The following is a 27,082-nucleotide window of genomic DNA, read 5'->3' as shown; positions in this document are numbered from 1 at the left end:
TGAGGTTGGTCATGATACTGGATACCCTAGCAGCGAAAAACCTGGAGGAGAATGTCTTTCCTGATTGACTGCATGTGACGCTTTGTGTAAACCTAGCTAAGGGTGTCTACTAAGAGTGTATTTCTCACTCCTGCAAGGTGAAAAGCCTTCAGGGAAACACTGTGATGAATACACAGATTCCAAAGGAGGAAGCCTCCTGGCACAGTTCAGACAAACTTGCACCTCTCTGTAGTGTTGTCTCTGAGAACTTCCACCAGCTAGTTTTTGATGGAGGGAATAAATATCACACAGGCCCAACAAATAGCTTAGAGTTCTAATAAATTTATATTGAGGGAAACCTCCTGAGTTGACTGGGTTTTTCTCCAGGGTTGGCCACAGACCGTGTTTCACTGCAGATACTTTTCTTCTTCCCTGGTGCGATCAGTTCCTATATGCATTCTCTCCATCTCTTCTCCTTCTGAGAGTGCTCATGAAGCTGAAGCAGAACAAAGATCTTGTGTCTGAGGTTGACCGAGATATGGACAAATTAGAGAAAGTCCAGAGAAGAGCAACAAAAGTGATTAAAGGTCAAGAAAACATGACCTCTGAGGGAAGATTGAAAAAAAAGGCATTTGTTTAGTCTGGAGAAGAGAAGACTGAGATGGCAACAGTTTTCAAGTACATAAAAGGTTGTTAAAAGGAGGAGGGAGAAAAAATGTTCTCCTTAAACTCTGCGGACAGGACAAGAAGCAATGGGCTTACATTGTAGCAAGGGCATTTTAGGTTGGACATTAGGAAAAACTAGGGTCAGGGTGGTTTAGCACTAGAATAAATTGCCCAGGGAGGTTGTAGAATCTCCATAAATTGAGATTTTTAAGAGCAGGTTAAACAAACACCTGTCAGGTCTGGCCTAGATAATACTAGTCCTGCCATGAATGCAGAGGACTGGACTAGATGACCTGTCGAGGTCCCTTCAAGTCCTACAATTCTATGGTTCTTTGTCTCCCTCATCCTTTGGTGGAGACTTGTTACAAAAGTCATGGTCTGTTCAAAGAGAAAAACAGAAACCTTTTGCACACGTTCCTCAGGACCACCCACCCACTCGTAAAGTAAAGCACTCGACTATGAATGCAAATCTGCATGTTCGGATGGTGCATGGAAGGATGATATACTGAATGAAGCCAAGCTTGCAGATAGCAAAAGTGAAGTCTGGCATGCAGAATTATGTACATTTATGAGGCCCAGGAACAGAAGGCAGCTATGCACTGTTGTTATTGTGCTAAAGCAGAGGGCATTGGTAAGGGTGGCTATAGATTGATGCTTCTCCCTTGACAGATAAGCTATGGTTGTTCCAGCATTGACCTCTGCTCCTACAAAAGTTATGCAATTCCTGGGTTGTAACTGAGATTTCTCCAAGTTAATTTCAGATCTAGATGAGAGAATACTTGTCTGATGACTAGGACCCAGATACTTGATGCTGCCTGGATCAGTTAATCATCCAGGTAAAGAAATATTTGAATGCCCAAATGATAGAGATGGCTGTTACTGCTGACATGCATTTGGTGAAGAATCTCAGGGCTGATGACAAACTGAAAGGGGTCACTGTGTACAAGTAGTGGTTGGCGCCTCCCACAAATCAAAGGTACTTGCTGCGGGAGAGATGTATTGCCACATGGATGTATGCATCTTGTCAGGCACCATACCAGTCTCCAGGGAAGGGATAATAGAAGTAAGGGGGACCATCCTGAGCTTGATCTTTTTGATTAAATAGTTCAGCTTTCTTCAGTCTAGAATGAGATGGAGGACCTCCATTTTTTTGGGACTAGGAAGTACTGGAAATAGAAGCTTTTTCTTCTGGTAGTAGGTACTTTCTCTCTGGCTCCCAATTCTAGAAAAGACCATGACACTTGAAGTAACACGGTGTCATAAGAGGAGTCCCTGAAAAGGGACAGGGAAGTTAGTTTGGGAAAAGGAATAGAAAGGAACAGGATAACATATCCCTTCTTTACAATGCTGAGTAGCAACTTGTCTGACATGATGTTTTCCCAAGCACAGTAAAAGGGGATAGGTGTGACCCAAAGGTAGGCGATATCATCAGTATGCTGACCTTGATCAAAAAGTCAAAGCAACTGCTTTGAGGTCACAGACTTCTTGTAAGAATGGCCCACCACAGTAGAATATGGCTAGTGATGTCTAGAAAGTTTGATCTCTTCTTAGTGGGATACTGAGATCTCTGTCGGAAAAAGGGTCTAGAATAATGCTGTGGCCTAAATTGCTTCCTTTTTGTAGCTGGAGTGTAAAGGTTTGACAAGATAGCTTATTAGCAGCTGCTATCATCAAACAATCAGGAACTGAATGAGTAAAGAAATGCATAAACCCTTCCTGAGGAATCTGGTACCATCTGTCCACTCACTTGGCCTTGGGAGTAAAGAAATTGGACTCTGCCAGAGTCTTTGCTGGTTCTCTTGTTAATAAGAAAGGCAACACTTCCTGAAGTAGGAACCAATATGGCTTTTGGGTCTCTTAATGTCAAAGAAACCATAGTAATTAGGTCACTGATAGAGATGTTTATGCTTCAGAGATCTTGCCAAATTGGGAGAAAATGATGGACAAGCCATAATTTCTGCAGCCAGAAAGTTGGGAGCGGTGCTGTATGACCAAAGCGAGTAAGAAAAGGAGACCCACAGAGACCTGAATTGTTTTGCGCCTCAATCTAACCATCGAAAAGGACAAGTTACTGACCAAACTCCCACATTAGAAGGACAGTTTTGAAGAGCATTTTAAAGATTTAGATAACTTTGTACATAGATAGACCAGATATTGGATCACCATTGCATCATGGATGGAAAAATATGGATGATCAACTACTTCTTCCTGTATGCTTCAAGGGCCCAATGGCATCTGAGCTTGTACAAGACCTTCTCTGTATATATGCCCATAGGAGTCCCTGCACAATCAGCTGTGACTGTAATCAGAATAATCTGCCCTGCACAGAACTGTGTACATGTCAAGGCAATGAAGACCATGATAACCCACGCACTCTCAACAGAGACCATAATTATGAACAAGATGATGATAATGATTTTGATTAGAAATGTCACCAACACAACTATATTACACCTGTAAAAATTATTAACAGATGTTTATCCTTTAGGTTGCTGTTGTGACGCTTTGAAGTCACAGAGAAATTCAATTTTGTCTTGAAATCATGCATAGAGTTAAAATAACAAACAAAAGCAAATATTTCAGGGTAGCTATTTTAAGATGTTGATGGTGTCACTGTTTATCCCAGTTTCTATGGTAATGGCACCACTTGACAGTTCCACATCATTCCTCATCTTAAAGTACACATAATACACTTTCAAATGATGTATAATGTGCATAGGTGTAGACCAAATTGGTGGAGTCTGACACTGAAGCTTGTAGGCAGGGAGGCCCAGTCAGTGGGGATTGAGATGCAGATTTCCATCCAAGCGAGGTGATGGCTGGGAGCCAGAAGCCTAAAGTGGCTGCCCCCTTGCTGGACCATGGAGGGGGAATACACATGAAATTGACCTGAAACTGTGACAACCCACCAATCTAGCATGCAGCAGAAAACATCCTTGCAGGATAAAAGAGTCCAGAATTGCAGCCCTTAAATATGTTTTTTGACATTGCAGGAAAGACATGTTTAATAAAACACTTCAGTTTTCACAAAGCTAGTAAAAGTAGGACTTACATCACTCTGAAGATCATAAGTTTTCCTGGCATGTACAACATCATTCTGGTCTGGCAGACATGTCCACTGGTGCAGAGGATGTCTATAATCAACTTCACTAACCAGTTCCTGGCACTTCTTGGCAAGTACAATTCCCAGCATATCCACAGGAGTATTATACTTGGTCTTCCATTTCTCAAAATCTTTCTTGTATTCCCTGTCACTCTGGATCTTGGCTACATGCATAGACCACACCATCTTAGGATCATCCTGGATGTTGCGGGCTCCCACATGGTGGCCTAGCTGTTTGCGGTACCCTTCTTTGTATTTGTACTGTAGGCCAAAAAAAAGTTTAATAAGTAAGATTCAGGGGTGGGGGCTAAGAAAACATCCTATAATCCTATAGCAACTTCCTGGAGGACTTCATCATGAGCTCAGAGTATGGAGGCTTTTATGTAAAGAAGTGTTCTGTTCATAGAGTGTGGTATCTGAGTGCTAAAGCACTCATAAGGCTCCCTGCACTTAAAAAGAAGCTTAGACACAAGAGCTCCTTAAACGTGTGAGAAATAAGATGTCTTTGTGACTAGGTCCTTGGAGTGTTTGGAGAGGAAAAGTACAGCTTCCTCTGCCTGAGACATTGTATCAAAGTTATTTCTAATTCCTTGGTCAGGCTCCTCTGAGGTCAGAATTCAGATTCTCTCTCTGAGGTGCCCATCAGTTACTTCCTCAGATAACAGCCTCAACCTTGTTAAGATGTTATAAAAAATATTGGTAAATGGATACTAAATTCAGTTACTAAGTATCAAAATGTTACATAGACCTTCAACATGCTACAATAATAGTTTAGCTTGACAGTCTCTGAGAGGAAAAACTTCTCCCTGTGACTGGATAAGCCACTGTACGTGGTCGTGGCCATGTCAATTTCTCAACTAGCGTTTAGCCTAAATCCAGTCCAAATTTGTTTAATGCTTTTGCATAAAGTCTACTAGTTAACAAGGTGAAACACATTTTTTTCCAAATGCCAGTTTCAATTAAGTGGGTTTGTTACTGGGAAAGGTCTGACAGGCAGTATTGGAAGGTTTCACTACAACAAAAAAAATTATTTCTGCTAAAAATATTGACAAGCAATTATTAAATAGGAGGCATTAGTCATAATCAGAACTGGACAAGATGACTTCATTTGTCACACCCCTCAAGCCATCAAACAGAGATCCTCAAATAGACAACAGATATTGGGAGTGGAACCTTGCCACAGATAAAGTAAGGACAGCCCTACAGTTCCCATAGGGAAGATTTTATTCCAGTTGCACTCTATTTATTGTTTGGAAAGTGTGTTGCTGGATACATGATTGTGTTGATGAAGCATGCCCTCAACTGCTCACTACAATGTTGAGACTGAGAGGAGAAGGGTCCAAGTTTACTTACCTCACTTGCAATATCTCGGGAGGCTTTAGCTGTCCTGATTGGAATGGCATCTACCCGTAGGTCATAGCCTTTCTTCTTGTCCTCTTCCATTGCAAGTCTGTACAGTTTCTAAAATCATAACAAATATTCATTATATTTCACAAATAATGCACTTCATTTTCATCTAAATTGTCTCACATGCTGCCTTTCAATTTTTAAGCAAGGCATCACCTACCTCACTGTAATTCAATTTGTTCTGCTGTGCCAATACAATATCAGGGGTATCTGGCATCACATGAATACTAGTTTTATCTTTATTCCAAGCTGCTGTATATGAGCGCTGAAAAGCAAACAGCAAATGTAATAAGATGTTGGAATCATGAAGACCTCAGTCATTATTTTGGTAAGAAACTTTCTGGGTTACAATTCACCTGACATTTATATGAATATCTTTGCTAGGTATAACTGGCCAGTTGTCTGTACAATCATGATAAATAATTGCACCCCTCCTTGAAAAGGAAATATACAGCTCTTTACATTAATTATTTTGTAACAACATAATATAATATATGTTTTGTAAAAACAGAAAGCTAATCTCTTATTAAACCACTTTTTCATGTTTCTGATCTTAAACATAAGCAACTATTAAATATAGTTTTTAAAATATACCTTAACTATGTGCTAGAAACTCAAAATACAAAACAAAAGTAGTCAGTTATAATGGAAATAAATCCCTGACATTCAATGAAATGGCTATAATATTGTAAAGTAAACTTCCTTATTTTCCTTTAAGAAAAAACACTTTAGAATCCAGAAAAATTATACCATTTTAATTCTAATTGCAAATAAATAGAAAACTCACCTGGTTCATAATTTCAGAATTGTGCTTTGCCAGAACCATTGGTAGAGAATCAAGCAGGCTATTAAATTTGATCGTGTCTGGGTGTTGCCGATAGGTATGGTCACTCAGGATGTGGGTTGCTCTCTTATTCTTCTCGTCATCCAGAGAACCAATTGGGGACCAGCCAATGCCCCTCATCCACTGAAGATCGGATTTATATAAAAGCTGAAATAACAGAGGAAGACAAGACAGTTTGTTATTTTATTTAGACAACATGAATATTTTTCTTCAAAGAAAAGCAGCACCAATTAGAGAGATTCTCACTGTTTAATCAATATCATATGATAACAGAGGTTATCACCTCACAGCCCTCTGACAAGGCTAGTTCAGCACTGAGGGTATATCTGTGTTTCAGTGTAAGCCCAGGGTTCAAACTCAGGCTCAATTCCCCCCGCCCTCACCCACCGTCTGGTCTACACATAAATTGCACTAAACCAGGACTCGGACCCAGGTCCCAGGACCCCAAGGGAGTGGAGGTTCCAAGCCTGAGTCAAGCCTGGACCCACAGTTCAATCCCTATTGCTTTGCAATGTAGACCTGTGCTCTGGGAGTCCACCAAAAGTATCCCACAATCCCATGGGCCAACTTTCTTTGTTCTCAGGACAGTCAACTTTGGTGGACAGTCAAGTTTTCCCACAGTGCACCACAAACAAAGGGTTGGAGGGCATATTTTTGGAGGGCATTAGGAATTCTTTGATATGAGTGGCTGGACTGGGGCCTCCACACCACAGCATAGACACTAGAACACCAGGTTGGCACCCAGGGTTCAAAAATTCCTAATCTGGGGATACAAATGATTGTAAATTCTCAAGCCCTAAATCAAGAAACCCAGGGTCTGCCAACTCGAACTGTACAACTCTGGGCTTACATTACAATGTAGACATGTCCTAACAGTCTCTGAAACCAAGGGTGATTCTGCCTATACTAGTTACTACACAGATCTTACTCCACCTGCTGGAAATTCTGTTTCTGTCAGGATGGAGATTCATCTACAACTATAATGGAGATCACCTAGACATTCAATGTGCATTTCAGGAATTACAGCCACCTCTTCCTCTGCCAAATGTCACAGATGAGGATGCACTTCCCAGCCCCTTGAGCTCTTGACATGTCACTTATACAGCCAAAATAGTAATTATTTAAAGACATGAAATTCAGATTTTCTTGCCCTCACTCTGCTCCAATCCACTGTTCAAATCCACTGCAACAAACTTAACTCCAAATTGCTCAAGAGGAGATCAATACTTAGTAAGGATACAAAAAGTAGGCTGCCTGCTGCTAATCGTGAGCTTACTAACCTGCAGACGAGTTCACTTCTATTGTCACTGGTCTGAAAATACCCACCAACCCAGTACGTAAAAGTCTTTGCGGGACAAAAGAATCCTTAAATATGTTTTTTGACATTGGAGCAAAAATATATTTAATAAAACACTTCAGTTTTCACAAAGCTAGTAAAAATAGAACTTACATCACTCTGAAGATCATACGTTTTCCTGGCATGTACAACATTATTCTGGTCTGGCAGACATGTCCATTTGTGCAGAGGATGTCTATAATCAATGTCACTGACTAGTTCCTGACATTTCTTGGCCAGCACGACTCCCAGCATGTCCACTGGGCTATTATACTTGGTCTTCCATTTCTCAAAATCTTTCTTATACTCCCTGTCACTTTGGATCTTGGCTACATGCATAGACCACACCATTTTGGGATCATCCTGTATGTTGCGTGCTCCCACATGGTGGCCAAGCTGCTTGCGATACCCTTCTTTGTATTTATACTGTTGGAAAGAAAGAAAAGAACAACTGATGCTTTTTCAGATTCAGCCTAGAAATGCTACCTTTGTAAAAACTATTGGTGAAACTCCTTAGTTATTATAACATACTAAGAACCTAATCCTACGAGTTGATGATTGATTCCTATAAATAGCTGAGCATCCTTAATCCCACTGTAGTAGAAGACAATAGCCCTTATAATTTCATAGGATGGCGGTTCACAGCTTTTGCAAAGCCTTCCTCATCTATGTAGTACCAATTTATGTGGCGAATTCCACTGGACTTAGTGTGCTTCATTGGGACTATTCACATACAGGTTTGTGGGATCCAGGTTATATTTAGCAAATAATTGTCCATAATGGTTAATTCCAGGTTTGGTATGAAATATTAAATCTGAATTCAAACTCTATTTCAGTGAGTCATATATTCATCTTCAAACAATTACATGCAACTCTGTAGCACAGTCTAAGTCACTGATGGACCATGTTAATTTTCAAATGAAATAAAATGTCAATGTCATCCACAAAATTTCAATAATAAACTGGGTTTAAGTGATATATATAGTAGCAGGCTGAAAAAAACAAACACAATGTATTGTTGGGTGACTAGCCTTGCACTGAAGCATCCACTGTATGCCTTCTTTTTCTTTTTTGAAAGACAGAAAGACCTTATCCCACTGATGCCAATAGAAAGACTCCCATTGGTTTCAATCAGCACTGATTCAGCCCCATAGTGCTTAACCACACTGTCTGTTATTTTAGTTTAGTAAGACTCTTACTTCACTTGCAATGTCTCTGGATGCCTTTGCTGACTTGAGTGATATGGCATCATGAGGAAGTTCATAGCCTTTCTTCTTCAGTTCTTCATATCCTAGCTTGTAGAGTTTCTGTTGAGATAAGTTTGCAATAATGATTGCAAGAACACTTTGCAGAAAAGTATTCCAGTGTTCATATTTGGAGAGAAAGGAAATGCTATGTATTTTACACCACAGTTCAAGAACTGAATTCCTATTTTTTACATGTGCAGAAAACAAGGGTGGATTTATCAAATGGAGTTGTCTACTACTAATTTTCAATTGCCAAGGCATGCTAGCCGAGCTGTCATGTTTTTAAATTAAAAGGCATATTTTTAGGACTCTGAGATGGCTTTTTTGGTGCTAGAAATTAGTCAAAAGTCTTGCGTGCTATTCTTGCTTCAGAATATTTTCCACCACCAAACTAAGGGTGGAAATTATTGCATAACTGCAATAGATTGACTGGGGAGAGGCAAATAAAAGTTTTTGGTTGCAACTCATTTGCAACCAATACTGTCATTTACTTTACTTATGTAATCTGATTAATAAACATTGCTCCAGACCACAATTACATGGACTTCTAAGAAAGTCAACAATACATATTTTCTGACTCCCCATGTGTTTCTTTTCAACCTATCATGACCTCTCCTCTTGAATACTATTGATAAATCTTTTTGGCATTTCTTTCTTATGTTCCATGACAAAGGAGAATTTGACAAAAAATGATACTCTATAATTCTAAAAATTCAACTCACTACAATTAGACATTTTCCCACAACAGGTTGCTAGACTAATTACATTTTATTGGAGAGGTATTTAAGGTGTTGATTTGAGCAATAGCGATGAAATGGACATATCTAAAGATAGCAACCTCATACTGCATGCTTTGTTGGTACCGTATTTTTCTTGTAATCTAATAACTGCCATATTGGCTCCCTCCACAGAACAAGTTTGCCAGAAAAAGACCATGGATATGTTAAAGGTTGTAAGAATTCAAGAGTTCCAGAATAAATTCTGAAGGACTTTACTGCAATTTAGACTGCATTCATGAAGTGAATTTTCAAGTCATAAGCGCGTCGAACATCCAGTGTAGTATGGAGTTAAACTTACGTCACTTGTATTGATTAAGTTTGCTTTAGCCAAAAGGATTTCAGGAGTGTCAGGCATGATGTGAATGTGAGTCTTGTCCTTGTCCCATGCTTCTCTGTAAAGTCTCTAGAAGGAGAAACAAACAAGAACAGTGTGTCTAATAGAATCTTCATATAAATAGCAGATTTCATTCAGCTCCACCTTATGTCTTTAACATCAATACAAGAACATGTCACGCAAGTATCAAGTGTGGGAGATATAAATGGTACTGGATGGATAGTTGAAGAAAATAATTCATTAATCACTTAGAGTTCTATTTAAATACAATGTTTTGCATCCCTTTTGTATGTGGAAGGCCAAAAAGAGTCATCATTACAGCAGTCCCATATACAGCATAATTAAGGTTAAATATGGGTAAAGATATTATTTATGTTTAACATTGAATACGTTTTGTAGATCAGCCATGATAATCTCCTGAATCACATTTGGGACTTCTTGACAGCTGAACTCAAGATGCCAAATAGGCCAAAAATCACAGAAATCTGACATTTTACTAAACACATGGCTATGACCAACAACAGGAAAATTCCTTTTTTAAAGACATATTAGTCACTGTTAACTCAAATTATATTAATTTTAGCATTATATAAGAGGTTGAAATAAATTACAAGTTCATTTATCTTTTCAATTAAATGTTCAGCCTTCAGAAACTTACATCACTCCTATTTTTGGCATTAGACTTTGCCAAAACTATGTCCATGGCATCAGGAATACTTGTGAATTTAACAGTGTCTGGTGGCTGGCGGTATTTCTTCTCACTCAGGATTTCTGAAGCTTTCTTGTTCTTTTCTGCCTCCAAAGAGCCAGAGGGGATCCATCCCAGGCCTTTAAGCCATTGAAGATCTGACTTATATACATTCTGTTAAGGAACCAAACAAATCAGGGAAAGTCATTCTCTTGTCTGCATCAATGAACTATGTTAAAAGATTAACTGGCAATTAATAGAGCTTGTTTAGCTATGATCTGTATTGCTGGAACTACAAGAGGAAATGTCATTTCTGCTCTACAGGGACACCAGATTCCCTTCAATAATGAACATATCTTCCCTAAATATAAAAGAAATATATCAAGTAAAAAGGAAACTTACATCACTCTGTAGTTCATATACTTTCTTAGCTTGGATGATGCTAGTCTGGTCTGGCAAACTAGTCCACTGGTGTAGGATCCGTCTGTAGTCTACATCACTAACCAACGACTGGCATTTCTTAGCCAGTAGGAAGCCCAACATATCCACAGGCATGTTAAACTTGGTCTTCCACTTCTCAAAATCTTTCTTGTACTCCCTCTCACTCTGCATCTTGGCTACATTCATGGACAACACAAGTTTGGGATCATCCTGTAGGCTGCGGAATCCAATGTGATGTCCCAGCTGCTTGCGGTAACCTTCTTTATACTTGTACTAAAATCATAAAGATTGTGGTACTCAAATTAAGGTAAGAATGAGAAAATGGGGAAATAACAGCTTATCAGATACATTCACCAGCATGCCATGTATGCTGGCAGTTAGACTCACAAGCAAACTTGAACTTCTTGCTCTCTTGGATGCTAGAAGCTGAGCAGATCATTATGGTTTCACACTTAGGGGTCTAATATTCCCTTGATGTATGAGCATAACTTTGCTTGATGTTAGTGTTCTAGGAATGCCTCTGCTGCCGAAGGAATTGAGCCTTTGGACTCCGTAGAAAGAGCAGGCTGCACATCTCTCAGAATGTCTCCTCCACTGCACGAATTATCAACCAACTACAATCTGGAGAGACCACTTGCTTGGTACTCCCAGGCGGAGACATAATCCCAGTGTCTCAAGGGATAAAAGTCAGCACTGGAAAATGTAGAGTCCTGACTATCCAGAACATTTCCCTAAAAATTAGCAAACACCTGTCCTTATACACAAGCACTGCACTGAGGAGCAGTGCTGGGCATGTGTCTGCCCTGAGACCTGTTCTACAGCCTTCATGGTAGATTGACTCAGGGCAGTGGGAGGACATAGACCAGGTAGCTCTGGGTAGTACAGGCTGCTCCCATGCCACATAGAAGGCAGATGGCAAGCTTGGGGTCATGGTGCAATGATATGAGAACAATCTCTCTCCTACTGTCTCATCAATGCTAAGAGAGTCTGTCCCACTGGTTACACGGGGAGGAAACGCTCTCTTATCTCTCTATCCCTTACAGCACACCTTCGTAGCATAGGGATGGACCTGGGCCAATGAGGGTTATTAGACTGTGTCTGAGTGCATAAAATTCATCACAGATCGAATTGAAAATGTCACTTACATCACTTGCAATGTCCCTCGAAGCTTTGGCTGCTTTCACTGAAATGGCTTCAGGTGTGAGGTCATAGCCTTTCTTTAACATTTCTTCCCATCCATGTTTGTACAGTTTCTAAAATTGAAAACAGAGAGTGTTTTCCAAAACTCCCCTTGCATCTTTGTAAAAACAATACAAATAGAACCCATGGCATAAACATTGAATCCAAGCCCTGAGTACTACACTCCATCTTAACTCAGCACTTACTCAGGCAAAAGTTTTGCCTCAGAAAAGTGTGTGTGAAAATTGAGGGCCAGGTTGTAGCTGAGCCCTGCATGGATGCAAAAAAGTGAGAGAGCACAAAGCACCCCATTCAGGGAGCAGGCTGCTCTTAGTTCATTACCCTTTCCCTACAGCAGAGCGGGCCAGATATGCAGGACAGCATACACTGCACCCCTGCAGGCTGCCCCTCTGTGCGCTGGGGAGCATTTGGAAACATGGTTTTATTATAGTTACTGATACTTTCACTGGGGCAATGTGATCTGCACTGTCTAATGCAGGGCTATGGCTAAACCTACAATAGACCCTCCGGTAAGGACTTCAAGATTTGACACTTTAGGGGGCAGTATTAGGGATTGTGTCTTTAATACATTATAGGTTTTTTTCACAAGTGCTTACTAGATTACAAATAATCTGTTTGCAATGCTTGTTCTTACATAAGGAATAATTAATATTTAGGGATGAATTCATTCCCTTTGTCACTCCACCAAAGTAAATGGCATTACATCAGGAAAGAATTTGATCCCCATCTATCATACTAGGTTAAAAATCAAAGTTCAATTAGTTCTTTCTTTGTGAGGCTTTGGATGTACCCTGCATTGGATGTACACTGAGAATGAAACAGGATGAGACACCCCAAATATACTTTGTTCAGTTTAGTTTTGATTATTTATGCTAATGCTTCATAACACACGAGTATGTTCTATATTGTTGGATAATTTGTAAAAACTAACATGCCAACGTCCTCAGGTGATGTCCGCTGTCGTGTGGAGCTCCATCTCAGAGAACATATGATGATTTGCACCAGCTGAGGATCAGGTCCAAGAAGCCTTAGTAATGTGAGACTTTGTTCTCTATTTTGCATACTTCTATAGTCCCCAGTACCATAATGCCTCAAAATCTTTAATTAATTTATCGTCACAACACCCCTAATAAGGTAGGAAAGTGCTATTATCCCCATTTCACAAAGAGGGAAATGAGGCAGACAGGCTAATTCACATGTCCAAAACCACACAGAAAGTCTGTGGTGGGGCAGAGATTTGACCCCAGGCTTCCCAACTTCTAGTCTAATGCCCTGAACACCAGATCAATCTTCCTCACTCACTAATACTTTGCTGGGAAGTTTGGCCACTGGAGTGGAACTGAAGTAACTACTAATATTGGGTATGGATTTGCAAATTTCCTATTAATCAGGATGTACTGTAGCTCTAAAAAATGCAATCCAGTTGAACTATGCACATGTAATTTAAACACTTGGAGTTAATAGACCTGCCTCTAACCACCCACAGAAAGCAAAAACTAAGTAGTTTACAAAAAATCTCTAGCACAGACTGTCACTCTCCTATATTTAGAAGGAAAATTAAGAAAGACAGTCAGAAAGAAAGGTGGAAACAACTGTAAATGCTTCGTATTCTATGTGCCTGTTATATTTGGACTCAGCAGAGATGGAGAGAGACAGACACAAAGGGAGATGATAGAAACACAGCTGTCTGCTATGGAGACTTTATTGTTCTGGCAGTAAAACTGAAACCAACACTAAGGTGAGGCTTTGCACTGGGAATGCTAAACATTAAAAGAGGCAGAACATCTCATTCTCCACCCTACTTTTAAAAACTTCCCAAATTTATATACATCATCATTTACATGGCTAACATGAAACACTATATAACCTAAATAGTGCAGGTGGACTACCACAGACTCTCAAACTGTAAGGGATTATTCTGCCCTGGTATAACAACTCACTAACTAAACAATATATAAGTTCAGGCATACAACTGGTTTTCACACTCTCTTGGATAATATGGTGACAATGGTGTGGCAGTGCCCTTCACAACAGGAACAGTTTGGGGTAAGGAATCAACTGTATCTGGTACCAAAGTTTCTTCCACCAAACTGTTGACATTAGGAGTTGTAATGGAAGGAGGTTTGAAAGGAGGAACAGAAAGTCCTACTGGAACCTCTCCCAACTCCAGTACTTGCCAAGACTGCAACTGATCCATATGTCATTTCCATAAAATACCACCAGTTCTACCTCACACAAAACAAGTTCTGTGCATTTTACAAGTTCTCCAGGTACCCATTTCACCACACAACTGTAGTTGCGAGTCCACACTGAGTCTCCTACTTGAAAAAAATGATGATGAGTCTCACATCATTAATCAATTTGCATAGATTGGGATTTGGCTACAGAGGAGGCAACATCAAGATGTAGCAGGTTGCAACAGGTATACAAAGATCACTTCAAGAGAAGAGTTGCAGATGACTCCTGGGTAGGAACACGTGTTGTGTTCCTGTAGACAAGCAAAAAATTATCCAGTTTCTGCTGATGACTCAAAATAGACTTGTTAGCTCTTAAGCAGGCCTTACATGACTGTAAAAGCATTCTGCAAGTCCATTTGTAGCAGGATGGTATGGAACAGAACATATGTGCTGAATTCCATTTGAAGCTAGAAACCTCTGAAATTCTTCAAATTGAAGTCCGTTGTCACTCACCAACTGTTCTAGTAAGCCAAATTGGCTAAACATGCAGAGATGTCCAATGGGTTTGGTAGCTGTAGTAGAAATCATTCTAAAATCTCTGGCCACTTTGAATACGCACTGACTATGACTAAAGGTCTGGCAACGTCCATGTGAATATGTGTCCAATGAGTCTGAGGCCCCAACCAAAGGTGTAAACGAGCTGGACTAGGATCATGCTGAATTTACTGACACATACTATAGCACTTCTCTTTCCTCTCAATATCTTTGTCATCAAACATGACTCCAGCCTATGGCCTTCACTCATACAATGCCAAAATGACCATGACAAAAACCAGAGAGTGAAGTGATTCTGGAATGATCACTCTTATTCTGCATAAGATGCAATTGTGATTCAGATATAAAACACGCTGATGTGCAGTAAACTGGGGATTCTGATGATCCAACACTGTACCTTGTAATACCATTCCCTTCACAAGAGAAAGCACATCATCCTTAGCGGGTTTTGTGTTGATGTCTGTGCTAGTGATGGGTAACCTCTCCATCAAATTGAGATAAAACATTTCATCTGACGTTTCTTTGGGCTAATGGAAGCTTGGGCATGGCAGCCCATCAGCACTGCCGGGCTGAGTCCCTTTACAGAACTGAATAGCATAGGAATGAGCTGAAAGTAGCAACGACCACCATTGCATCCGAGCAGCAACTAATGATGGAATTCCATGTTTAGGTGCAAAAATTGAAAGTGACAGGAGATGATCCATCAGCAAGATAAAATATCTACCATACAGATAGATATGGAACTTCCGAATTCTGAAGATAATGCTTAGAGCTTCTTGCTCTACTTGCACATAGTTCTTCTCAAGCATAGTAAGCGTTCATGAAGCAAAGGCAATTGGTTTCTCCATGCCATCAGGAAAAATATAGGGAAAGAGCTCATGCTCTCAGATGGTGAAGTATTACAAGCCAATTGCAATAGTAGTGAGGCATCAAAGTAAGTAAGAACTTCGGCTGATGTCAAATTTCTTTGCTTCCTTAAACACACACACGCACACACAGAGTCTACTTCCATTTTTTCTTTGCTTGTAACACTTCATGAAAAGGTGCCAATACTGTCACCAGATTAGGCAGATTAGTAGTTAAACAGCCCTAAGAATAAATGTAACTGTGACACATTCTCTGGAGTGGTGCGTAAAGAACCACCTTCTCTTTCTCTGGTGATTCCTTAAGCCTGTGGTATCAATTGCATGTCCAACTGAAGGTTTGAAAACTCACATTTGTCTTGACATACTCTCAGTCCATGGCCTTCCAAACACTGCAAGACAACATCCACATTTTGAAGATGATCCTCTGGATCCTTTCATGTAACAAGGATGTCATCCACATAGCACTGAACTTTGTTCAGTCTCTTCAGAATCTCATCCATAGCTTTCTGGGACAGGACAAGTGCCTATGTGATACTGAAAGGCAACCTGATACAACAAAATAAGCCTTTTTGCATGTTGATTGTGAGATATTTGTGACATGTGGGCTCGATCTCTATTTGTAGGTATGCATTGAGCAAATCCAATTTACTGAAACACAGTCCTTCACTAAGTGTAGCAAACAAACCTTCAATATGAGTTAGTGGACTGGTCTGAACATGAGATTGGATTCAGCATCACAAACGCCACAAATCTGGGAAATGAGCCATCCTTCTTGATTACTTGTATGATAAGTGTAGCCAACTCACCATGTGAAATCTGTGATAAGACTCCAGTGTTCACTAAATGCTCCATATCAGCTTCTACTAGAGGCTTCAGAGTATAAGACACAACTCTGGGCTTGCAATATTTTGGCTATCAGACTTAATACTGAGCTTCACTGATACATTGCTCATCTGTCCAAGTTCTTGTTCAAAGACATTGGAGTGTCTGTCCAGTATTTCTTGAAGACTTTGAGGTGCTTTCATGGTCACCATGATCTCAGTCCAATTCTCCTTAAGCGTCTCAAGCCAAAATCTGCCAAATAATGGTGATAACTTTCCTTTGCTTGCATACAAGAGTAAAGCAACTGATTGTCCATCTAGTTGAACTGGCACCCGGAATATCCCTTCTGTTACTAACTTTTCTCCAGCATAATGCTTCAAAACCATAGCAGTTTCTTCCAGAGGCGCTTGTGTCAATATCTGATGATAGGCAGATGCAAAAATCAGTGAGATGGCAGCTCCAGTATCAAGTTCCAGTCTTGCAGGAACACCTTCAATCAAGGGAGTAACCAAGATGCCATTTTTTACACCAACTTCTGATAACATGTGTAGGGCTAGGTCTTGATCAGTGTCAGTAGAACTCTTGTCTTTATCCACATTATGAATTTCCGACTTCACATTAAAGTCCAGAGAATCCTTCTCTGCAGTTTCCATGACAATAGCTACTTCACAGCCATCTTGAAGGTAAGCACTGACACAGACATTAACTTTTTCCTGGATCTCATCATTACATAATCCAGAGACAAACTGGTCACACAGGGCATCAAACTGACAATACTCTTAACAACTTCCTTAGAGCAGAAACAAACTGTGCTCCGAATTCTCCACTTCCCTGATGTCACGAATGGAACTGGTATTATTCTGCTATCATCAATGGGATAGGAGAAAAGTGTTCCTGTATTGCTGCAGTAATTGCAGCATATGTGGAAGTTCCAGGCACAGTTGGACACAACAGGTCATGCAGCAGTCTACATGCCTTTGGACCCATCACTGTCAGCAAGTTTGAAACCATTTGTCTGTCTGGAATGGTGTTGCAAGCAATAAATTGCTGAAAACATCCAAGGTACATTCATGATTTGTGGTTTTCATCAGACTCACCAACACTACCCAGAAAAGTTGCCATTTTACTCTGCTCTGCTGTTGTACTTCACGTCTCCTGGACATCATCTCTGCCACAGTGAAATTCCCCCGTTTTTAAACTGTGCACTATCTGCCCTTGATTTCCCTTTGCTGGCTGTGTGCGTATACTGTAGAATGCAGAATTCAGCTCCCTCTGCTGGCTGAAGACCCTCAGTGCAGGCTAAAGCTATCTCACATGCTGCCTTCTTGCACACAGTCAGCCAAAATGGCTGCTTGCATTCCCCTCACTGCTCTGTTTGGACAGCTCCAGCAGTAACTGCGACCCAGATCCTTTGTTCTATCTTTATTTGCCTACTTCCCCCTCTCTAGCTAGCTGGGTCACACTGTCCCAGCAGCAAAAAGCAGCAGTCTGTCACCTGCTGTCTAGAGGTGAATTTTTCCCCTTTTATACATCATATTATCTGCTATTTCTTCCTCTTCAGGCAGTGGGAATTGAGGATATTCATGAAACATAAATTCTTCATTGCCGGTATGTTATATTTGAACCCAGCAGAGAGGGAGCCAGACAAACAGACACAAAGGGAGGTGATGGAAACACAACTGTTTGCTGTGGAGACTTCATTGTTCTGGCAGCAAAACTGAAATCAACATGAAGGTGAGGTTTTGCACAGAGGAGTGCTCAAACATTTAAAGGGACAGGACATCACAGTACCCAGTGGGTCCAGGATGATAGGTTAAGAAACCTGCACATAGTGGGTTTGGAATTTTATAACAAGGAATTTGTAACCTACTATGACTGAGGCCATGAAGGACCCTGTACATGTCTGTGGGAGGTATAAAGAATGCACTAAGCCTTTTTCTGAGTTCACCTTGCTGAACAGGGCTAATATTTATGTTTAGCAAGAGTTTAGGATTACATTTTCAGAAGCTCCTAAGTGACACAGGAGTCTAAGTCCCATCTATTTTTCATTTCCCTCTAGTTCATAACAAATATTTACTCTTAAATTACAGGACACCTTTCACTGAGGAAAACAGAACAAATGTATTAAAAAATGAACTACAATATGAAGTATTTTACAACTCTTTACCTGACTGTAATTTGCCATGTTCTGTCTGGCCTGTAGAATATCAGGTGTATCTGGCATCACATGAAGCTGAAGTTTATCCTTCTCCCAAGCTTGAGTGTACATATGCTACAGGAAAAAAAGAGTACCAGATATGCTAATATGAATGATAGATAGATCTCTCTGTGTGTACTTTGTTTATGGACAGAGAGAAAGAGAGAGAGAGAGTTGCTGATTGTATTTATTTTTACTGACTTAATCCATGATTCAAGTGAATTAGGATCCAATCTTGCTCCCACTGAGGTCAATTCATCAGGCCCTTAGTCATTGCTAGAAATGCTCACTATCAGCCTATTCCACAGTCATTTGTTTAAAGCCAGTGTTTCTCCTTAGTAAAGAGGGCAGGATGCGACCTGTACTGACTAGACTTCTGAATGCTGTTATGGAAGCTTATAGTTCCCCTCCCGCACCCCAGAATTAGAAATTAACACTTATATCATGCCAGTGAGAATAACTGAGACTGTACAAGTAACAAGGACACGATCTAACCATGAGAAAAATGGGAGAAGGAACTATTTAGCCAGTGCTTGGATCTGGTAAAAGAAATCTGTAAATGGCTTGTTCTCTCAGACCTTAAAAAGAAATTAATTATTTTGGCAAAGCAAATTTGCCAGGGAAGCATGTGTTTTAAGCAATGTTGGAGAAAGGCAGTGATACTGAATTACACAGTGATCGTTTACATACACAATTTTCACTGTATCCACTCACCTGATTCATCACATCTGCATTGTGTTTTGCTAGCACCATGTCCATGGAGTCACTCTGTTTTGTGAAGGGGAAAAGGCTTGGGTGCTGGCGGTAATTCCTGTCACTTGCAATTTCTGTGGCTTTCTTAGATTTCTCCACATCCAGAGAACCAGCAGGGCTCCAACCAAGTCCTTTGTACCATTCATTGTAGTCCTCTTTGTACTTATTCTGTAAAACAGAAGACAAAAAGGAAAAACACATTTTCCAAACTTCAGCAACTGAAAAATTCTCTTGTTTAAAAAAAAATTCTTCATACACAACTGAAAAAGTAGTACTGTATAGGCAGTGGCCAAATCAGAACAAAAAAACCAGTAACTTACATTGCTTTGAATCCGATTCATGTTTCTGGTCAGTTCCACATTAACTGCATCTGGTAGGAGGATATATTTGTGGATCAGGTGTTTGTAGTTAGTGTTGGTTATATTACCTTGTGCCTCCTTCGCTGCCCTGATACTTAATGTATCAGCAGGTGTATGGTAACTGGTCTTGCTGGTCTCATAGGCTTTCTTGTACTCACGATCAGACTGCATCTTAGCCACTTGCATAAAATGGACTAGTTTGGGATCATCCTGGAGGCTGCGGAAGCCTACAAGTTTCCCCTTATCCATTTCATAACCTAATTTGTATTTGTACTGTGAAGAAAACAGAACAAAAGGCCTTAAAAACCACCTTGCCTATAACAAATTAAACTGAGAAAATAATTAAGCAACCTTTCCTCTGAGAAAAATCCACATCCATTAGAAATACGCTATTTAAAAATCACTGTGGGAAACACAGCACCAGTAGCTTTTTCTACTTAAGCTACTCAACTGCTAGAACAGGGCCTCATCCTCCCTGATTGAACTAACCTCGTTATCTCTAGCTTGCTTCTTGCTTGCATATATAAACCTGCCCCTGGAAATTTCCACTACTTGCATCCGAAGAAGTGGGTATTCACCCACGAAAGCTCATGCTGCAAAACGTCTGTTAGTCTATAAGGTGCCACAGGATTCTTTGCTGATTCAAATATTGGTGAGGCTAACATCTGAACTCCATAATGCAGCAATTAAGGATTAACACGTGTATATCTAAACTAAAGCATGCAGCTACTATATACAATGTCACCTTTAAAAAGTGCTCCAGCAAAGTCACTTTGACAAACGACTCGTACTATATAGGTAAAATTGGTTTTCTAAATGAGATCCATGCTAGAATGACTCCTTATGTATCTCCCTATCTTCCTAATGAAGCAATTGTTCTTTGATCACTGTGAGCCAATTTAATGTCACAAAAGCTATACTTATTAAACACATTTATAAACAATATAGAAAATAAAGAGAATTCATAAATCAGCATCCAAAATGGAATCAAGTCGATAAATGAATGCTTCATAATATTTGACAACAGAGAGTTTCCTCCTTTAAAAACTCACATCACTAGCAATGTCTCTGGAAGCTTTGGCAGCTTTAATGGAGATAGCATCAGCTCTGAGGTCATACCCTTTCCTTCTAGACTCTTCCAAGGAATGCTTGTAAATTTTCTGTGAATTGAAAAAAAAAGAGAATATTCCTTTTTTTAAATGCACTAATGCATATAAAAACAGAATAAACTATGCCAGATATGTGATCATTTGAAACAAGAACTTTTCAGTAGCACTGCTCTGTCCTCATATTTAACACTCATACAACAAGTGTCTTAAGGCATTCAGGCACACAACGGGGCAATATTTCAAAATTAAGCACAGAGTATTTGCATCTCTAACTATCTGATTTGCACCTGCAGCTAGGTAACTAGAAAGGCAAAAGACCCTGATTTGTTTCTTCAAGTGCAAAAATATTGGTGAAAATTTAGAAGGCGCAAATTGCATCTATAATGAAGAGGCCACCATTTCAAAAATGCAATAAAAATATCTACTTTTGTGCACATTATTTATTTACTTATATTACCATACTGCCTAAGAGCCCCGATAATGAACCAGGATCCCATTGTGCCAGATGCTACGCAAACAGAACAAAAAGATGATCCTTGCCCAAAGAGCTTACAATCTAAGTATAAAGCAAGACACAACAGATGGATACAGCATTGCAAGATAGTATCTATACATGCCATTCCTCATTTTACATGTGCAGATGTTAGCAATAGATATCAGAGGCTGAAACTGGCCCATAATGTTGTCTATTACAGACAGCAGACACTAATTTCCATGAAAAATGGAGACTGTTGTGGCTTATGGACTAAATTTTATAAATTAGGGAGGAAAAACAACAATAAAAATCATGGATACCCAAACTATTGTTTTAACAATTACAAATCCCATTTTAATTATTTATGTTAATATTTCATAATATACCCATAAATATTCTGCAGTATATTTTGTTTTTTACTGTGACAACTCATTACAGCTTCTGCTATGAAATCTTTGCTGAGTGCAAATTACTATGGATTAGTGAAGGGTGAATAAATGAGGTTCTACTGTACTGTAATTTTAATTACTCCTAATACTAGGTAACTGCAAGATAGTGCCAACTAATCAGTCTGAGTAGCAGTACTTACATCACTTATGTTATATGCATTTGCTTTTGCCAAAGCAATCTCTGGAATATCTGGCATGATGTGAACTTTTGTCTTGTCTGCTTCCCAGGCTTGTGTGTACAGGTGCTGGAAGGGCGAATAAAAAAGATGTCAACAAAGAAATCAAATATAGCATATTATCATCACCGTTATTTTTTATAAGGGCCAAATAGGTCCCCAGAATGCATGCACATCACAGTGTATGAATCCAAGGAAAGAACCTTGGCCTTTAATTTAAAATGTTACTTCTTTTTAATTATTTTGAAAATGCACCTGTCTACTTACTTTCTCTCTGTGGGATAAAGCAAAACATGGGAAATTTGAGTCTGAGGTTTCCTAACACTACAGGATTATAAACTCTCTCTGTGATGGGACCTGACAAAGTTTGCTGATGTGTTAAAAAAAATGCCCCAAACACACCTGATCCTCTTCTCACTTACAACATTGTGAATCAAGAATAATTCCATTGGAATCAATGGAATTATACTGGTATGTAAGTGAAGAGAAGAATCAGTCCCATAGGACATACCTGCTTGACGGTTACTAACTATACCTGGTGCATCTAGGAAGGATTAACCTCCTAAATGTGTTCAAACATATCTAGTGACAGAATCCAGCAGAATCCTCAGGTTCTGTACCCAGAGAAAGAACTATTCAGTGTCAAAATATTATGCAATAGCTCTGCACGCAGCTCATTGCTATCAGCTGTCTGCCTTCAGGAGGCAGGCTGACTTGGCGGTCTAACTTAAGAGTAATGGCAATATCCCAGTGGTAGGTAGGTAAGAGCTCATCTTAGGGAACTGGGTCTGAGAACCTGTGTGATGGCCTAAAACACTGATGGATCCAGGATCCACTTAATTTTATCCCACCCCTGTTACAGTGCATTCTAGTACTGAGCCGATTTCTATTAAATGGATGATGGCAGCTCAGCGGGCGAATCAGCAGTGAAAAGTTAAAGTGTAACTACAAAGTACATTCATATTACACAGTAGTTTCTGATCACAGTAACATAATTCAGGTAAAATATTCAGAACAGCCAAAGTGACTCAGGAGCCTAAGTCCCATTTTCAAAACTGATGTAGGTACTTTTGGAACTGGGACTTGGGCTCCTAAGACATTTTGGCACTTTTGAAAATGTGCATATTGTGGCCAGCTTTTTCCTTGGTTGTGTCAAGGCCTATGGGGATAAAGTTAATGAGAATCCAGCATATTCATCTGTGGCCAGAACTGATCATTTCAAAAAGAAATGCTCACACGACTCTCCAATTTGTCTTTTATCACTGCATGCATAACTGAATTGTGACAAATATTTTCATACTTTGTCCATGATTTTAGCATTATTTGTAGCTAGAACCATGTTCATAGAGTCCATCAGACTGGAATACTTCAGTTTGTCTGGGTGCTGGCGATATTTCTTCTCACTTATAATTTCCATAGCTTTCTTATTCTTCTCAGCTTCCAAAGAGCCTACTGGCATCCATCCCACACCCTTCATGAATTCATCATAGTCAGCTTTGTATTGATTCTGTAAGGAGAAGGAAATAAATCAGCCTGATGCATGAAAAATTCTGGGTCCCCTTCTACTTGTTTAGTAAGTTTAGTGGTTTTTTGAGTTTTTGAACATATGCACATTTAAATGAATGCAATGGAATAATTTTTGTGTATCCAAAGTTTACATCCTTTTATAGCAGTGCTGTGTGTTTTATTAAGGCCCATTCTTGCATTCTGTTGGAATTATTATTATTTATGAAGGGTATTGCCACAACACTAATTTAACCATAAATTCCTTTATTAAATCCAAATGCCAAATGGTATTTATACAATTGCCCTAAACTTGCCTAAAAGCCTAACTAATAAGCAATTTACTACATCCAAACAGTAACAGAACATTTATAAGCATTTGATCAAGATACTTATAAATGGGCTAAAGCCAAGGATGTTCAGATTCATATTGGTCAACTTCAGCTTGGTCCGGCAGGTATTAGCAACGTACTCTTTAAGAGTTTACTTTTTTATACCCTTTTAACAAGCAAGTGATGTCATTGCCAATTATCAGACCTTAGCGAAGGTCAGATGAAGGCATTTTTCATACAGCCAATTGTTTACTGCACATGATACCCAATAACCATGTTTTATTTCTATTACTTTAGCCCAATCCTTGAATAAGATAACACTGGTCGTTTGAAGAGTCACTACAGGTTTAACATAACAACTAATTTTCCTCATGGTTTCATTCTTTTTTATTCCATGCTTTGGGCCTCTTGTTCACATTAATATCCCAACTCAAATTAAAACCATAGTTCACCCAGATCTAATGTGGGCCTATATTCCTACACATTCCATATAAAATGTGAATCCCAGTTACTTCTGTGAAGCTATAGCATACACAAATAGGGCTGCAGGATCAGCCCCTCCCAATAAAAGGAACTAGATTGTGTCTTTAGGCAAAGCCTTGAGAAACAGTGTGTAAGCTCTATCACCTCAGGAGTATCCCCAAGTAACACTATACATTGGAGACATTCCTCCGAGGCACAATAGGGTCCAACTTTGGTTCCCCTAATTATGAAAGGATAATTTCTTGGAAAATGTATGATGATTCTGTTAGTGAAGCTTTCCTCGGCTTGGGCTGCACACAAGTATAACTCCTTGAGTCAAATGGGACATGTAAGCTATAAACACATGTGACAAGCATATAAACAAAGTGGGCAAACTTGCCATCTGATCCCATCTAAATTCTTTATAAACTAGTTTAGTTTAATATTTCAGATTATTCTAAGAAATACAATGTGCACATTACTGATGTACTGCTCTTTTATACTTGCTACATGTTAATATACAATTGCACTAGTTTATCTATAAAACTCTAGGATTTAACCTATGGTATTTATTCATAAACTAAATATCACTTAATTGGTAACACAAAGGTTGTAGTCTTTCACTTACGTCGCTCCGTATCTGCATCATGTTTTTGGCTAATTCAAGATTCATAGCATCAGGCAAAACATTGTAATGGTGGAGCAGGTGCTTGTAGTTTATATTGGTAGCCACTTCCTGTGCTTTCTTGGCTGCCACTACACTGAACATATCAGCTGGGGTGTGGAATCTCGTCTTTGACTTCTCATAGTCCTTTTTGTATTCACGGTCAGACTGCATCTTAGCCACCTTCATGAAGTGCACCAGCTTGGGATCATCTTCAAGGCTACGGAACCCAATATGCTTTCCTCTTGCCTGTTCATAGGCTAGTTTGTATTTGTACTGCAAGCAGAAAATAAACATATCCAGGTAAACTCAGTACAGAAGAATGCATTATTAAGCATGCATTTATTTTTAAAAAGGTATAAAACATTTGGTTTGACCTATCACAGAGGGCTCAACCCTGCAAAGTTGTGAAAACCACAATCCTGATCCACCAAAGCACTTAAGCATATGTTTAAGCATATAAGTAACCCATTGAATTCATGGGGCTATGGTGCTCAGCACTTTGCAGGATCAAGCCAAGAATGATCAAGGGGTACAGAGTACGCAGAGGATCCACTGGAGGCTTGTGAAATAAATATTCAGAACAAGAACTGTTCCAAGATTTACCATACCAAGCATGTAATTCAAACCTAGATTGTCCAGGAGGCTTCAAAAGCCAGTTGTGAAGTAGATATCCTCTAGGGTTGGAATCAGCCCAAATTGGACTTGTTTTATACATGAAGTAGCCTGAATTCCTCTTAGTTTACACCCCTTTCATAATGTTACCTGAGTGCAATCTAAAAATAGAACTTACATCACTTGCGATGTCTCTGGAGGCCTTGGCTGCCCTTATTGGGATAGCATCTGACTGCATATCATAACCCTTCTTCTTCTCTTCCTCCCAGCCTGCCCTGTATAATTTCTAATCCAAAACATAAAAGGGAACAAAGTTTTTGTTATGAAGGTGGAAATGTTAATAGCCCTGCATTGGCATTTAAATGTTTTAAAATGAGAACTATAAAAGGCACCACTTTAGGAGTGCATTTTTAACGGACACTGAATGTCCTGCTTGATTATGTCAGCTTACATCACTCATGGTGATCTGGTTCACCCTCGACTGCAGAATTTCTGGAGTGTCCGGCATAACATGAATGCTTGTCTTCTCTTTGTTCCATTTATCAGTGTAGAGCCTCTGCAATTCCAAAGTGATATTTAATATAAAAAAAGACATTGCAATTCATTATAAAACAAGAGATTCTTTTCATTTTACTCATGTGTGCTAAATAAGACTCTGCAGCACAAAACTTCATAAGTATTACAAATAACCTATACAACTAACTATAGCACAGTGACAATTTCCCTCATCTTTCTTTTGTACTTCCTATGATAAACTATGCAAATGATATTATCATAAGCAACAGACTGTAACTGCAGATTTTCAATGTACATATTGTTTTTCCCTATTCTGTGTATTCAGGTACACATCCATGACCCACTTGGGATGGTGTCCTGGTTGTGCCCCCAAATGCTTTGGATGTGCTTCAGAGAAGAATCCTCATTTCAGGGAGTGCTTATCCAAACTGAATCAGAATTCCAAAGCTTTTGCAGTTCACTCATTACTAATATTATTTCCCACACACACAAAGAATGACAATTCTGTACGTATGGGGAGGATACACGATATAATCCAAACAGAACATAGAGCTATAATCTTGCTCTGAATGCAAATTGCAGCACACTTTTAACTATGGTGCTTCCATAATGTCTTAGGCCCCCGTCCTACTAAGTGATGCATCCAGGCAGACCGATGCACCTATATGGAACCCCAGTGACTTCAGTGTGCTTTACGTTGCAGGACTGAGGCATTAATATAGAAACACAGGTTCCTCGGAGCAAATTCTCACCTTATTCATGGTCTGTGCATTCTGTTTAGCTAGCACCTGCTCCATTGCATCAGTTGTAATGGAATATTTTAGCTTGTCTGGGTGCTGGCGATATTTCTGTTCACTGAGAATCTCTGTAGCCTTCTTGACCTTCTCCACATCCAAAGACTGAATTGGCAGCCAACCAACTCCTCTTAGCCAGTTATTGAAGTCTGTTTTGTAAAGACTCTTTTTACAAAATAAACAGAGACATTAAAAGGGGTAAGAGAAATCAGAATTTCCACACACAAAAAGAAA

General features: G+C 39.5%; 1 protein-coding gene across 31 annotated transcripts in view; it reads right to left on the bottom strand.

Moving 5' to 3' along the window:
* The window catches only part of NEB (nebulin), a 193,063-nt gene that overhangs the window by 123,655 nt on the left and 42,326 nt on the right, over window positions 1–27,082 (bottom strand). For all 31 annotated transcript variants that reach the window (XM_039494923.1, XM_039494935.1, XM_039494927.1 and 28 more), the window contains 20 exons: window positions 26,807–27,013; window positions 25,990–26,094; window positions 25,717–25,824; window positions 24,888–25,199; window positions 23,263–23,469; window positions 21,927–22,031; window positions 20,806–20,913; window positions 19,715–20,026; window positions 19,356–19,562; window positions 18,612–18,716; window positions 11,970–12,077; window positions 10,786–11,097; window positions 10,354–10,557; window positions 9,660–9,764; window positions 8,535–8,642; window positions 7,450–7,761; window positions 5,943–6,146; window positions 5,316–5,420; window positions 5,102–5,209; window positions 3,698–4,009 (listed from right to left, as the gene is read on the bottom strand). In XM_039494923.1, coding sequence (XP_039350857.1) covers window positions 3,698–4,009; window positions 5,102–5,209; window positions 5,316–5,420; window positions 5,943–6,146; window positions 7,450–7,761; window positions 8,535–8,642; window positions 9,660–9,764; window positions 10,354–10,557; window positions 10,786–11,097; window positions 11,970–12,077; window positions 18,612–18,716; window positions 19,356–19,562; window positions 19,715–20,026; window positions 20,806–20,913; window positions 21,927–22,031; window positions 23,263–23,469; window positions 24,888–25,199; window positions 25,717–25,824; window positions 25,990–26,094; window positions 26,807–27,013 — 3,654 coding nt within the window. The remainder of the gene's footprint in view (window positions 1–3,697; window positions 4,010–5,101; window positions 5,210–5,315; window positions 5,421–5,942; window positions 6,147–7,449; window positions 7,762–8,534; window positions 8,643–9,659; window positions 9,765–10,353; window positions 10,558–10,785; window positions 11,098–11,969; window positions 12,078–18,611; window positions 18,717–19,355; window positions 19,563–19,714; window positions 20,027–20,805; window positions 20,914–21,926; window positions 22,032–23,262; window positions 23,470–24,887; window positions 25,200–25,716; window positions 25,825–25,989; window positions 26,095–26,806; window positions 27,014–27,082) is intronic.

The sequence above is a fragment of the Mauremys reevesii genome, linkage group 11 (assembly GCF_016161935.1).
Source record: "Mauremys reevesii isolate NIE-2019 linkage group 11, ASM1616193v1, whole genome shotgun sequence".
NCBI classification, from domain to species: Eukaryota; Metazoa; Chordata; order Testudines; family Geoemydidae; genus Mauremys; species Mauremys reevesii.
The sequence above is the reverse complement of the archived record's forward strand: the minus strand, read 5'-3'. Positions and strand labels throughout refer to the sequence as shown.